Consider the following 14,266-nt stretch of genomic DNA (forward strand, 5'->3'; position numbering starts at 1 on the left):
TCTTTAGGGAGCGGTCATCCACTGCAGTAGTAGTACTTGAGCGGCCTGAGCGAGGCATGTAATCGACAGTTCATGTCTCTCTGTATCTCCCCCATGTCCGTACAACATCGCTTTCGTCCAGTCCGAGACGCCTGGACACTTCCCTTATTGAGAGCCCTTCCTGGCACAGAGTAACAAAGCAGACGCGATTGAACCGCGGTACTGACCGTCTAGGCATGATTGAACTACAGACAACACGAGCCGTGTACCTCCTTTCTGGTAGAATGACTGGAACTGATCGGCTGTCGGACCCCCTCCGTCTAATAGGCGCTGCTCATGAATGGTTGTTTACATCTTTGGGCGGGTTTAGAGACGTCTGCGAACAGTCAACGTCTATTTTCAGGAGTTCTGGGAATCGGGGCGATGCAAAACTTTTTTTGATGTCGCTAATACGAAAAAATGTAGGGTAGCATCTACAACGAATAGTAAAAGGTGAATCATATTACCGATTAGCATTAGCAGTATAGTGCTGTGTAAAAATTCGTGCAGAGAAGAAAAGCTCGCGCTGTCTGCTTCCTTTCTCTTGTGCATTTATTTACAGTAAAGAACGTTTCACTTTTACACGTGAAGAAATTACGCAGCTTATTTAGTCGTCAGACAAATCGTGGACAGTGTAATCAACCTATTGCTGGCAGGATTTAAGTATAAGTGCTGCATAGCCTGGAACTGAACTATGGGGTTTATTTGTGGCGAATGGAGGCACTGTTTTCCTGCGGAGATGTTGTTCTTGGTGGAGAATGCGCAGGCGCGGCGTCAGCCGTTGCGTGTTGAGAAAACAAGGGTGTCGGATGACTGGAGGGTGAGTAGGCGGGGCATGCCTCTTATAACAGCTCCGACGTCTTCCACCCGTTTCGATACAGCTGCCAGAAGGGGAGCGAAGGGCGAGAAAATGAAGCCCTTGTCTGGTCCGCTAACAGCTCCGACCTTTCTCATAGCATTCCTGCCCTCATTCTTTTTGCTGCTCGCGTGAATTCCTCGTCGAGTCTCACATCAGAACTTCCAACCTATGAAATTCCGTCGTTCTCATTTGGTACATACGGTGGCTGACATCCGAATGCCCCAGAAATCCAGAGTTCCACTATCCTGAAAAAGACAGTTTTTAGCGTTGTGACATGGCAGGGTTGAAACTGACTAGAAGGGTTGTTCTCAACCTGCGGATGTTCAAAAGTTGCCGGCCGGAGTGGCCGAGCGGTTCTAGGCGCTACAGTCTGGAACCGCGCGACCGCTACGGTCGTAGGTTCGAATCCTGCCACGGGTATGGATGTGTGTGATGTCCTTAGGTTACTTAGGTTTAAGTAGTTCTAGGTTCTGATGACCTCAGAAGTTAAGTCCCATAGTATTCAGAGCCATCTGAACCATTTTTGTTCAAAAGTTCTAAAAACAAGACTGCTTTGCTTCATGTTATTACCGGGTTTTCAGTGAGCATAGAAGATTGAAGGTACATGTTCATAGCGCACAGGTGCAGTGTCTGTATTTGACGATCTCTGTAAAGTTCGATGTAATGTTCCTTCGGACATCCATGCATGCACAGTTTATTGCAGACAAATGAAACTTTGTGACAGGCCGGGACACGAACCCGGATTTCCCGCTTTACGCGAGCTGTCCTCTTACTCGCTTCGGCTATCCGAACAACGCTTCATATATCCCACTGTGTGTTACCCATAATAGTTCACTTGCTTATTTTCCTTTCTGGTATAAAACGAAAGGCGTGGGATTGGCGAATTAGTAACTGAAAACATTTTTAATGCAGTTGAGCAGCACTCCACAAAAACAGGAATGTTGGAGATACGATCAGACAAACAAACACATAAAAGAAACCTATGAGGATGGGTGATCGCGCCCATATGCCGGAATAGTGTACCAATTAGTAAAACACTTTTAAAAAAGTGTCAATTTTAGTTGCTGGTAAGATACTACGTAGACGTAATAGGTAACAAAAAACTTCGCTGAACGTTTATAGTTTTTCATTTTGTAATCTCACCTTGGCTGCATTTAAATCGTTGACAAGAGGCGACCATAACCTCCAATCCATTTTAAGAATTAGCTGCTTTCGAGTTGCAGTTCTAAGTGGCATCTATCTCGAACAGATGACATCAACACTGCCTCTAAACGCTTTAGATGCAAGTCACCACGAATAGTGTGTCTTGTCCTTTCTTATTCTGTAACGTACTAGCATGGGGGACATGCTATGTCCGAGCAGTAGGTGTGGCGCGTATGACCATACGATGGCTTTGGAATCGGTAAACAGCCGAATTCCTGGAGGGTTGTGACGAGAAGATAAAACGCACTGAAATCCGATCTGCTGCATGAAGAATGTAGCTTTCTTGTACGTACACAACTGAGGTAGCGCACGAAGGATTGTTTCTGGGATAGTGCGAGTCAGTGCTGCAGTTTTCAAATATTGCATACGTCACCTAGTTCAGTAGTCACTGTTTGGTTTATTGATCAAAAATACTTACATTTTTCAACTCAGTGGTATTTTAGATCTGTGCACTCTGTCTTTTTTTTCGGTTAGTTCATTCCATTCCTCAAGTGTGTTATGAAAATTTTGCAAAATATGCGGCTGCGAAAACTTCGTAAATGTCAATGTTAATGAAAACCAGTACAGCTGTATTTCAAGTACACACACCATTTGCGTTCTAAATCTGCGGCTCCCAACGTTTCCTACGCCATTACCCATGAGTGCAATCAGACACTATCTACAACCCCCTCCCCTTATCACCAGCATTAGCGCCTAACTTTAAAACCAAAAGGAAGATTCTGACTTTTTGAATAAAGTAAGATAAATGATACGTAGTTTTTGTGGGTGTTTTATTAAACCAGGCACTGGTTAGTGAGTGAGCGTGTTCGTACTACTTATTTCTAACAACTTTTTCTTTCTAGAATGCTGAAGCAATTATAAGTGCATCGCGAATGTATGTGCAGCTCCTTGCCAGAAAAGAAATCCAACTATACACTATTTACGGTAGGGGCTTGTTACAAAATATGCTTCCTCTGCCACACTGCTCTCCCTTTTAACACTTGCTTCTCTGACACACTAAATCTCCATTTGAAATCAACCAAGCTAAAATGTGTGCACTATATTTACTGTTTGTAAGTCATATGATTGCTGAAATCGTCACTTCTGGAATGGTGAAAATTGAAAGATTTCGGGCTGCCAATGCTTTGTAGTGATCAGTGCCACTATTAATAATAGTGGTGGTGGTGGTGGTGGTGGTGGTGGTGGTGGTGGTAGTGATGTGGAGGCTCTACAGTAGCATACTAGCCATTACACAGGTACCGTTATATTATGCTTTCGGCTAGTTTCGTTGTCGCCGAGCGGTTCTAGGCGCTTCAGTCCGGAACCGCGCTGCTGCTACAGTCGCAAGTTCGAATCCTGCCTCGGGCATGGATGTGTGTGATGTCCTGAGGTTAGTTAGGTTTAAGTAGTTCTGAGTCTAGGGGACTGATAACATCAGATGTTAAGTCCCATAGTGCTCAGAGCCATTTGAACCATTTTTTTGTATTTTACTTTTAGCTGGATCTAGTATCTATATTCATTACTTAGGTTTCACTCTTGTGTTTAGATCATTACCTTTGTCTGACTCGATTGTTATATTCTAAAATCGATGTACCACACGCGGTAGATGGCCGAGTAGGATGGCTACACTTTTACTTCTTTCGTAACATTCCAGTGTAGCGCAGCCGTCACGTTCCCTGCATGTAATCAGTTTCAGAATGTGCTTTTTACCGTTGGTATGGCGATGTGACACATTTGAGTCATGACATCGACACATTCATGCCACTTTGTGAGAATTAGTTACGAAGAGTACTACTTTCGATGTGAGTTACATATACATAAGATGTGTAATCGCGTTATTTGAATATTTTAGTGACTTGTAGCGTAATCTTTATCTCCTTGAACTGCAGGTCACCTGAAGATGTTCATTTAGACCGAAACCAGCCCTGGTTTAAAATACAGAGGCGGTGGTTTTTATTAATTTATTTATTCAGCTGCGGAGCTCAATACGAATAAGCTTAATTCTTCACTCGCCTCCCAAGTGCTTTACAGCCACAAAATCTTTTAGCTGTGCGAATAGATGAAAGTGAGAGGGTATCAACGGTAGAAACAGTAATACTCTTTATTTAAAACTATCCGAACATCGGTTTTACGTTTGCTTTTCTATTGGTCAGCATTGAGCAAGTAGGACATCCAAAGCATTCTCACTGTCATCACCTCGAGTGAAGTCCAGGAATGATTAACTTCACAGAGGAAGGAGAAATAGAACGGGAGAAAATACTAAGACAGACAAAGTCTAGAATATGCGTAACAGATTGTAGATGATATTGAGCACGTCGAGATGGGAAGGTTAGAGTAAGATAGTAAACGACTGAAAACTAGATCGAAACCAGTCAAAAACTTATAGTATGAAAACAAAACAGAAAATGCAGTGCAATGTTCCTTTCGATAACACTGAGTCTGAGCTACCTGGAGGGAACTTAGAACATTAGTGAAAGGTACCTGAAAGCTTTTATCATAAAAGTTACACAAGATTGTATGTGCGATCATGAAAAAGATACACCCTTGTGAATTCGGATGCTTCTTCTGAAAAGAAAAACATCGAAGTGCTATGCGTAAGTTAAAATTCATCCCAACTTTCTATCTTCATTTCTGTATGGTTGAAGTCGTCTGAAATCGGATGAATCTTTCTGAATCACGCAGAATTTTGGCTACTGGTTACATCGCTTCGGGATTCCATTATTAAAGGGTCCGTGAGGATAGGCAAGCCGGCAAACTGTATTTACCGGGGCAGCGGCTGTGAGTAATTGGATAATGCATGGAATCCCATTATTTCCGCAGTCCGCTCTCGGCGAAGATGAGAGAATACGCTGAGGGCAACGGCGAACGGTAACCCACGGGATAACTGAAGTTCGCACTTGCAACATCGTGGGGTGCGCGAAATGCAACGTGGCACTCCAATCTCACTCTTCAACGGCTCGCAGGAAGATTTCTGGCAGGTGCCCGATGAAATATCGTGCTTGATAGTAGAGACGGCCAACTGCAATTCCTAAACACCATCGCGATAGATGTCGAAGCAATTGATTTTGAAACGGTTTGCGTTTGCCGCAGTACATCGAAAATTTACAAGCACCGTCAGTTGTAAATACTTCAGAACGTCCTGTACTACCTTGAAATGATCGTACGTAGTTGCTATGTAGAGACTTACTTCCAATGAATCATCTTCGAAAGACGTACATCGTGATTGGATGCAACCATCCATTTCTCAGTTGTCCAACATGAAGAAGCACTTCGAGACTTTTCTTGTCTAGTAACATTGTGCAAGGCCCACAATATTTCATCGAGAGAACGGTTGGACATCTTCAGGTGGTGATCGTTGGTGTGTTCGTCGCAGATGGGTAAAGTAGCGAACATCAGTATTCAGTAGTCGCGTTAGGAAGTTACTATGAAAGCAAAGAGAGCTTCATAACAAGGTGAGCGGGAATTCAAAGCGTAGATGCCAAACAAAAGCTGAACTTAGCGAAAATGAGCGCCAGGAGAGCGATGCGAGAAGCGTTCAGTGAATTTGGAAGTAAAATATGCCGACGACCTATCTTCAAGCCTTAAGAAATTTTGGTCTAATGTAAAGTCAGATAACGGTTGGAAATAATCTATTCGGTCGCTCGGTGACCGTACTGGCGCCGAAACGGGGGATGGCAGAGAGGAGGCCGTTGTACTGAACTCGGTCTTTCGAAACTGTTTCACCGCGGAAGATCGTAATTCGTCCCCTCTCTTCAATCATTGCACAAACGCCGGAATGACACTATTGAAATAAGTATTCTCAGAACAGAAAAGCAACTAAATCGGTTAGTAGTCCACTACTGTACGATTACACTACTGTCGACAAATCACTGGAAACAATAACAACCGTAAAATATCAAGAAGTAACGATCTAGAGCGACCTAAAGTGAAATGACCGTGTAAAACAAACTCTAGGAACAGCAAATGCTAGGCTGAGGTTTATTTTGGAAGAATCTTCCGGGAACGTAATTCTCCAAAAAAAGAAATGCCTTGCAAAAAAACTTTTTGGGCCGGTTCCTGAGTATTGTTCATCACTCTAGGATACGGATGGCGGATATCGCTGAAACAACCGGTTTTTGGTTACACCATTTTTTCTCATCTCTAGATTAAACTGACTGTTAAAACGGTTCAAAATAACTGCTTTTTTCAATAACCATTTTTGTTTTTTAATTGTTATTATTGCCGGTTATAAATGTAGGCGCCGAAGAAAGGCCGAAAAATTCTGACACTCCCTCAGACTTTTGCGGTATACGTTTCAAGATAAGTGGAATCAAGCTATCAAGTAAAATAGTCAAGTAAAATAAAATTTAGTCCGTCCACCGTTCGCTGCCCTTTTCGAAGAGTAATGCGGGACTGAATACTACAAAAAATCAGCGGTATTCTCCTAAGGATTTTAATTTTTTGAAACTCTGCTCCTAACTCATGTTGTAATCCAGGATAATATCACTATATTGGACATTACGAAAAGTTGGTGCTGAAGGGTGAAAGCTGAGATTGGAGAACTCACGTTCTCGTGTTCAGTTGTCCGTTTCCACGGGCTACAAACAGATAAAGGCACATTGTGTAGACATAGGTAGCAGAACAGCTACTTTCTGTCATTATTATAAACTATGAATGAATTTTTAAGTTTTTAATTAATATTTTTACCATAATTTCCTTTCTCTTTTATTATTTCTTAGAAATGACAAACAATTATAAGCTTTTGTGTAAAATTTGTAGCGTTCTTTTTCTTCAGTTATTTCCGGTGAAAATCTCGTTTTGTAGTCAAATTTACTTTTCAACTGAAATTTAAATACAGTTAATTTTTTGCTAAAAAACTAAGTGTTCTCTTTCAAAAAATTCAAATGAACAATTTAGATAACGTGCAAAATTCTTCACCAAGAACAATTACATAACAATAATTAAAATTTCGATAATTAATTAATCCATTGACCACTATTTATTGTTCAGTCTGTTCATAAATACTCGATTATAATGTGTTGTTCTGTAACTCGACTCCTTTCGTCGGAAACAGTATCATTCAAATGGAACCGTTGTTTCAGAGGCCACAGAACTTCGTACCAAAGATAAAAATTTTTGCGCTACAAATGAAGGAAGCCTGGCATACACCGTTTACTCTGATCCTAAAGAGCGAAAGATCACTACTGTTTCTGGACAGTAAAAATGCTGAAACTGAAGCTCTGTTTCCTGCCGAGGCGAACTTTCACGATGTTTTGTAGACACCTTTCCAGTCCTCCCAGGAAAGGAAAAGGGCCCTGGCTGTACCGGGAATCGAACACAGGTTCTCCGTATGGCAGTGAGACGCGCTGACCACCTCAGCTACGGAGGCGGACCAGTACCCGACTAATGTAGCTTGAAAAGCTTAGTTAGTTACTTTCATGTTTCACGGATCATTCTTCATGATAAATCGTAAAGATGTGCAACGAGTCATTCTACATTCATGTCACACATCAATTTGTAAGTACAGGGTACCGTTTCCATGCTACAGCCGTTTGAAAACATGTCTGCAAGGTAGGTATGCAACTGGGTAGTCACTGTGTGTGTGTGTGTGTGGGGGGGGGGGGGGTGATTACATCGCATCGGCTAATGTCACTGGACGTCTGTCCAACCCGTCTCACCCGGTTCGAGCCTCATTCAAGTGTCTGTCAGTGTCAGAGCAACATGGTTAAGCACGCGTTAGCAGAATACACAGATATGATTTTCCTGTATGGCGAAGTTCACGGTTATAGAAGAGCCGCTCGTCACCTTTATCAAGATCGTTCTCCACAACGTCAGACTCCACCGCACACCCTTTTCGCCACAATTACTCAACAGCTTCGAGAAAGAGTACCTTCACGTCAGAAGCCGTGGCTCTGGTATGCCAAAAAGATATCGCGCACACCAATTGGAAGGTGCCGTACTGCATCACGCTGAAGACAACCAGTCAACGAGTACACCAGCAATTTCTGTGGCTAATGAGTGGAATCATAAAACAAGTTCAAATGTTCAAATGTATGTGAAATCGTATGGGGCTTAACTGCTAAGGTCATCAGCCCCTAAGCTTACACACTACTTAACCTAAACTATCCTAAGGACACACACACACACACACACACACACACACACACACACACACACACACACACACGCCCGAGGGAGGACACGAACCTCCGTCGGGACCAGCCGTACACATAAAACAGGTGATGTACTGCATCACGCCTAATTAATTACTTGAAGTAGTCGCGTTTCCAACATGTTTTAAAATTGTTGTGGCACGGAAGCGGCACGTTACCAGACATGCGTTCCAATTCAAAATATCTACTCACCCCCCCCCCCCCCCCCCCCCTACAGGCCCTAGGAGTTCGTAACGGGAATTGTCGAATACCCTGTATAGCTACACGCTTAACATTTATAAGGTTTATATATACAGGGTGGTCCATTGATAGCGACAGGGCCAAATATCTAACGAAATAAGCGTCAAACGAAAAAACTAAAAAGAACGAAGCTTGTCTAACTTGATGGGAGAAACCAGATGGCACTGTGGTTGGCCAGCTAGATGGCGCTTCCATAGGTCAAACGGATATCAACTGCGTTTTTTTAAAAAAAGGAACCCCATTATTTATTATATATTCGTGTAGTACGTAAAGAAATATGAATGTTTTAGTTGGACCACTTTTTTCGCTTTGTGATAGATGGCGCTGTAATAGTCACAAACGTATAAGTACGTGGTATCACGTAACATTCCGCCAGTGCAGACGGTATTTACTTCGTGATACATTACCCTTGTTAAAAAAATGGCTCTGAGCACTATGGGACTCAACTGCTGAGGTCATTAGTCCCCTAGAACTTAGAACTAGTTAAACCTAACTAACCTAAGGACATCACAAACATCCATGCCCGAGGCAGGATTCGAATCTGCGACCGTAGCGGTCTTGCGGTTCCAGACTGCAGCGCCTTTAACCGCACGGCCACTTCGGCCAGCACCCTTGTTAAAGTGGACCGTTTACCAATTGCGGAAAAGGTCAATATCGTGTTGATGTATGATTATTGTGATCAAAATGCCCAACGGGTGTGTGCTATGTATGCTGCTCGGTATCCTGGACGACATCATCCAAGTGTCCGGACCGTTCGCCGGATAGTTAAGTTATGTAAGAATCACGAAGTGTTCAGCCACATGTGAATCGTCAACCACGACCTGCAACAAATGATGATGCCAAAGTAGGTGTTTTAGCTGCTGTCGCGGCTAATCCGCACATCAGTAGCAGACAAACTGCGCGAGAATCGGGAATCTCAAAAACGCCGCTGTTGAGAATGCTACATCAACATCGATTGCACCCGTACCATATTTCTGTGCACCAGGAATTGCATGGCGACTACTTTGAACGTCGTGTACAGTTCTGTCACTGGGCACAAGAGAAATTACGGGACGATGACAGATTTTTTGCATGCGTTCTATTTAGCGACGAAGCGTTATTCACCGACAGCGGTAACGGAAACCGGCGTAATATGCACTATTGGACAACGGAAATTCCACGATGGCTGCGACAAATAGAACATCAGCGACCTTGGCGGGTTAAGGTATGGTGCGGCATTATGGAAGGAAGGATAATTGGCTCCCATTTTATCGATGGCAGTCTAAAGGATGCAATGCATGCTGATTTCCTACGTAATGTTCTACCGATGCTACTAAAAGATGTTTCACTGCATGACAGAATGGCGATGTACTTCCAACATGATGGGTGTCCGGCACATAGCTCACGTGCGGTTGAAGCGGTATTGAATAGCATATTTCATGACAGGTGGATTGGTCGTGGAAGCACCATACCATGGCCCGCACGTTCACCGGATCTGACGTCCCCAGATTTCTTTCTGTGGGGAAAGTTGAAGGGTAATTGCTATAGTGATTCACCGAGAACGCCTGACAACATGCGTCAGCGCATTGTCAATGCATGTGCGAACATTACGGAAGGCGAACTACTCGCTGTTGAGAGGAATGTCGTTACACGTATTGCCAAATGCATTGAGGTTGACGGACATCATTTTGAGCATTTATGGCATTGTTGTGGTATTTACAGGTAGTCACGCTGTGTCCGCAGCTCGTGGTCGTGCGGTAGCGTTCTCGCTTTCCGCGCCCGGGTTCCCGGGTTCGATTCCCGGCGGGGTCAGGGATTTTCTCTGCCTCGTGATGACTGGGTGTTGTGTCATGTCCTTAGGTTAGTTAGGTTTAAGTAGTTCTAAGTTCTAGGGGACTAATGACCATAGATGTTAAGTCCCATAGTGCTCAGAGCCATTTAATCACACTGTAACAGCATGAGTTCTCAGAAATGATAAGTTCACGAAGGTACATGTATCACATTGGAACAACCGAAATAAAATGTTCAAACGTACCTACGTTCTGTATTTTAATTTAAAAACCTGTTACCAACTGTTCGTCTAAAATTGTGAGCCGTATGTATGTGACTATTACAGCGCCATCTGTCACAAAGCGAAAAAAGTGGTCCAACTAAAATATTCATATTTATTTACGTACTACACGAATATGTAACAGAAAATGGGGGTTCCTATTTGAAAAAAAAACCGCAGTTGATATCCGTTTGACCTATGGCAGCGCCATCTAGCGGGCCAACCATAGCGGCATCTGGTTTCCCCCTTCAAGCTAGACAAGCTTCGTTCTTTGTAGTTTTTTCGTTTGACGCTTATTTCGTGGGATATTTGGCCCGGTCACGATTAATGGACGACCCTGTATATATAAGTGTGTGTGTGTGTGTGTGTGTGTGTGTGTGTGTGTGTGTGTATGTGAGAGAGAGAGAGAGAGAGAGAGAGAGAGAGAGAGAGAGAGAGTTAGTAATTCCTACCCAACATCTTTTACAATAAAAGAATTTTTCCTATGGAATAGAAGGAATTGTCAGCCAGAAACTATTTCAGTTTGTTTTCAAATTACTTATCTCTGTCTTAGACTTTTATATCGCCGGGCAAGTGCTCAAAAATTTTAGTTCCGGCATTGTGCACCTCTTTTTGTGCTGAGGAAAACCTTAATGTGGAGTAATGAATGTCATTTTTCCTTCTGGTATTGTAATTATGTTCATCACTGTACCTTTTAAAATTACAGAGAATTATTTACAACAAACTTCCGTGAGGAATAAATAAACTGTGAAGCAGTAGTCGGAATGCTCGAATCCTTAAACATATGCCTACAAGATGACAGTGGGTGCGCACCACATATTATTCTTAAAGCGTGCTTTTGAGCAATGAGGACTTTCTTTCTTAAAGATGGGTTATCCCAGAACATCATTCAATATGACATTATTGGATGAAAAAATGCAAAGTACGTCAACTTACTGAGTTGTATCTCCCCAAGATCTGCAATGATTCTAACTTCAAATGTCGCTGAACGAAGTTGTTTTAGCAATTCAAAAATGTGCTTTTTCCACTTTTAATTCTCATCAAAATGGACAATTACGAATTTTGAAGTTTCTACCCTATTTTTTATTTGCAGTATATTCATTGTGGATAACGAACTGCGTCTGTGATTTAAATTGGCGATTTATCTGTAATAAATATGCAACCAGTCGCTTTTTTTACGATTTATTCAACCATCAACTTGATTTTGAGCCCGTGCAGGCTCATCGTCAGATGGAGGTGCAAGAACATTATGTTGCAGACCAAGTGTAGCTAGATGCAGTGCTGGTGAGTGCGCTGCCTTGTGGAATCCATATCAGATCTCTTCCTATAACGCGCATTATTAAGCTATGTGCACAAATATACACAGAATTTAGCTGCACTTGATTTTACACAGTGTAAATTGGAATTGAGGAAATGAATTGATAGTATCTTTTTCGAAGCAATGACTCATACATTTGCATTACACCATTTAGGCAAATCATGGAGAACCTACCTTTGGATGGTCGCTTGGCTGTTTGAACCCCATTTCCCTAACACCGACATTTGTGTCATAGCCTTTGTGCTATCTCGCTCGCTTACAGTAAAAAGCATTAGCTGCCGTAAAATAAAAAGGTAACTGATATCCTGCAAAGACGTAGAATTTTGTCACGTTTTAGACGAGACACTGGAGCAGAAGAGAGTTTTTCTTCCGTGGAAAAATAAATAAAGAAATGTTCTATCCAATTAATGCATAATGTACAGTACGATAAGTTTCCGTGATACAACGCTGATTTTCACACTGTTTAGATATGATGGCAAATTTTTGCGGTCTAGAATAGAATGCGGGACTCTCAACAAACACATGTTACTGCTTTATTATACGTCGTACAGAAGTATATCGCATATATCAACTGTCTGTAATTAAGTTCAACAAATCCAGCGCGATCCATAGTGGTTTTACTCAAGAACAAGTATGTATACGCCAGTTCACAGTTTACCCAAAAAAAAACAAAAAAAAACTGATCGATTTTTGCTCTTGAGCCAGGTAAAAGCCAAGACCGATGCTATCCCTAACTCCGATGAGCAGAAGTATTTTATCGGCGCTGCGTAATGGCATGAGAAACTTTACGATTATATTTACGGCTCGCACACGTTACTGGTACTTATTCCCAGTGTCTGCCAGACCAAGTGTACGAAACTATAAATTTATGGAGACTGCCCGAAATCTAGATGAGCAGATACATTCCCCGATAGGCTTTATGCTGATGATACACCGTCCATGCGTGTGTCGGAACGCTTGGCCGTAAACGGACCCAGCGAACAGTGATGTGTGCTACAGTTTTACTGATGCCGTAAATTTCCATTGGGCGTATCGGATGCGGAATAAGGCGTACTAAGACACAGTGAATGGAATTCCTTGATAACAGCGGCGAAACTTCCAACAAATGACCACCCTGATTAATATATGGGCAGTTAAGAGGCTACTCCATAGCGATAACACACAATGAAGCGACTGTGACGTTGGTAGCACAGTTCGCCGAGGGGTCACAAGGTCGCCGTGGATGGTTGATTTGTGACGAAGCAATTCATGAAAGAGGACAATCTTTTACGTTCTGTTCACTTTCTATCACTCCGTGCTTGATCCGTCGTTTTCTGCAGAGAGTTTGATGAACTTAGCGGTGTAGAAGTAATCTTCCCGTGTTGCTACGGTTATAAAATGTCGCAGCCCAGCGCTCGTGATAATTTCATTCAAATTGAAACACATATTTGCTCATGTACAACACTTAACGATACATTGATGTACGCGATACGCTCCATAAAAAATTAAGGCAGCTTAGAGTTTAAGATGTGGTTAACTTCAGGATCATTAGTTAGGAGTGGGTAAGGATGGAATGAGGAATTTACACTTACACTCTGCATCCCACGTTACGTGTGTGGCGGAGGGTAATTCTGATACCACAGAATTTTTCCCCCTTCCCCATACCATTCCCAAATGAAACATGGGAGGTCTGTAAATCTCGACATTAGCCCCAACAGCCATGTTTTTCTCCTTGTGGTCATTTCGTGAGACCTGTGTGTTGGAGAAAGTGACATTTTCCCGACACTTGTAAGTTAGGAATTTCAACAGCAGACTTTAGGTGGTTGTTCAGTGAGAAGTAGCGACTCTAAATTCTGGAAATCCGACAACGGCTTGGAGAGCGGTGTGTTCACTCCATGCTCGTAAATACCGCTTCCAGATGACGATAATACGGCGGCCGTTTGGCATCTCGCGGTCATGTTGGCCTGATGGTGGAGTTCAGTTCAGGTCAATCAGTGGGGGCACTGATGGTGGTACAGCGTGTTTTGTATGACGTGGTGCTCCATTCTAATACGTTTGGTATGGTTTTCCGTGTGTTATTTCATGTAGTAACATGGCAGCGATGGCTCTGTGGTTAAACGCCAGTTTGCGGATCGAAATTTTCGGGATTCGATTCTCGGACAGTCCTAGGATTTTCATCCGCGACTTACCACTTCATTCTTTGACACTGTTTGTTAATGTTAAAAATGCTCAGTCAGACTATGGTTCGGCGTCCACGTTAAACTGTAGGTCCCGCTGTAACTGGCTGTCTAAGTCACTTCTACGGTCGGAGAAATGCGTTGGGATTATGACTAGTAAAGCAATTCGATGTTCAAATCAGCCATGTGATTGATGGCATCTTTACCATTTACCAAACCGCACCTTGTATGAATGTGAAATCGTACCCGCATGGTGGAACTGCCCAGACTCCGGACACACTCCTTACGACCCGATGTTAAATTTTAATTGCT

General features: G+C 42.7%; 1 protein-coding gene across 1 annotated transcript in view; it reads left to right on the plus strand.

Moving 5' to 3' along the window:
- Window positions 1-757: 757 nt before the first annotated feature.
- LOC124712248 overlaps window positions 758-14,266 on the plus strand; it is a 108,896-nt gene continuing 95,387 nt past the window's right edge. The window contains exon 1 of the mRNA XM_047242543.1: window positions 758-838. Within this exon, the coding sequence (XP_047098499.1) occupies window positions 758-838 (81 nt within the window). The remainder of the gene's footprint in view (window positions 839-14,266) is intronic.

This window comes from Schistocerca piceifrons, chromosome 8 (genome assembly GCF_021461385.2).
Source record: "Schistocerca piceifrons isolate TAMUIC-IGC-003096 chromosome 8, iqSchPice1.1, whole genome shotgun sequence".
In the NCBI taxonomy this organism is placed as follows: Eukaryota; Metazoa; Arthropoda; class Insecta; order Orthoptera; family Acrididae; genus Schistocerca; species Schistocerca piceifrons.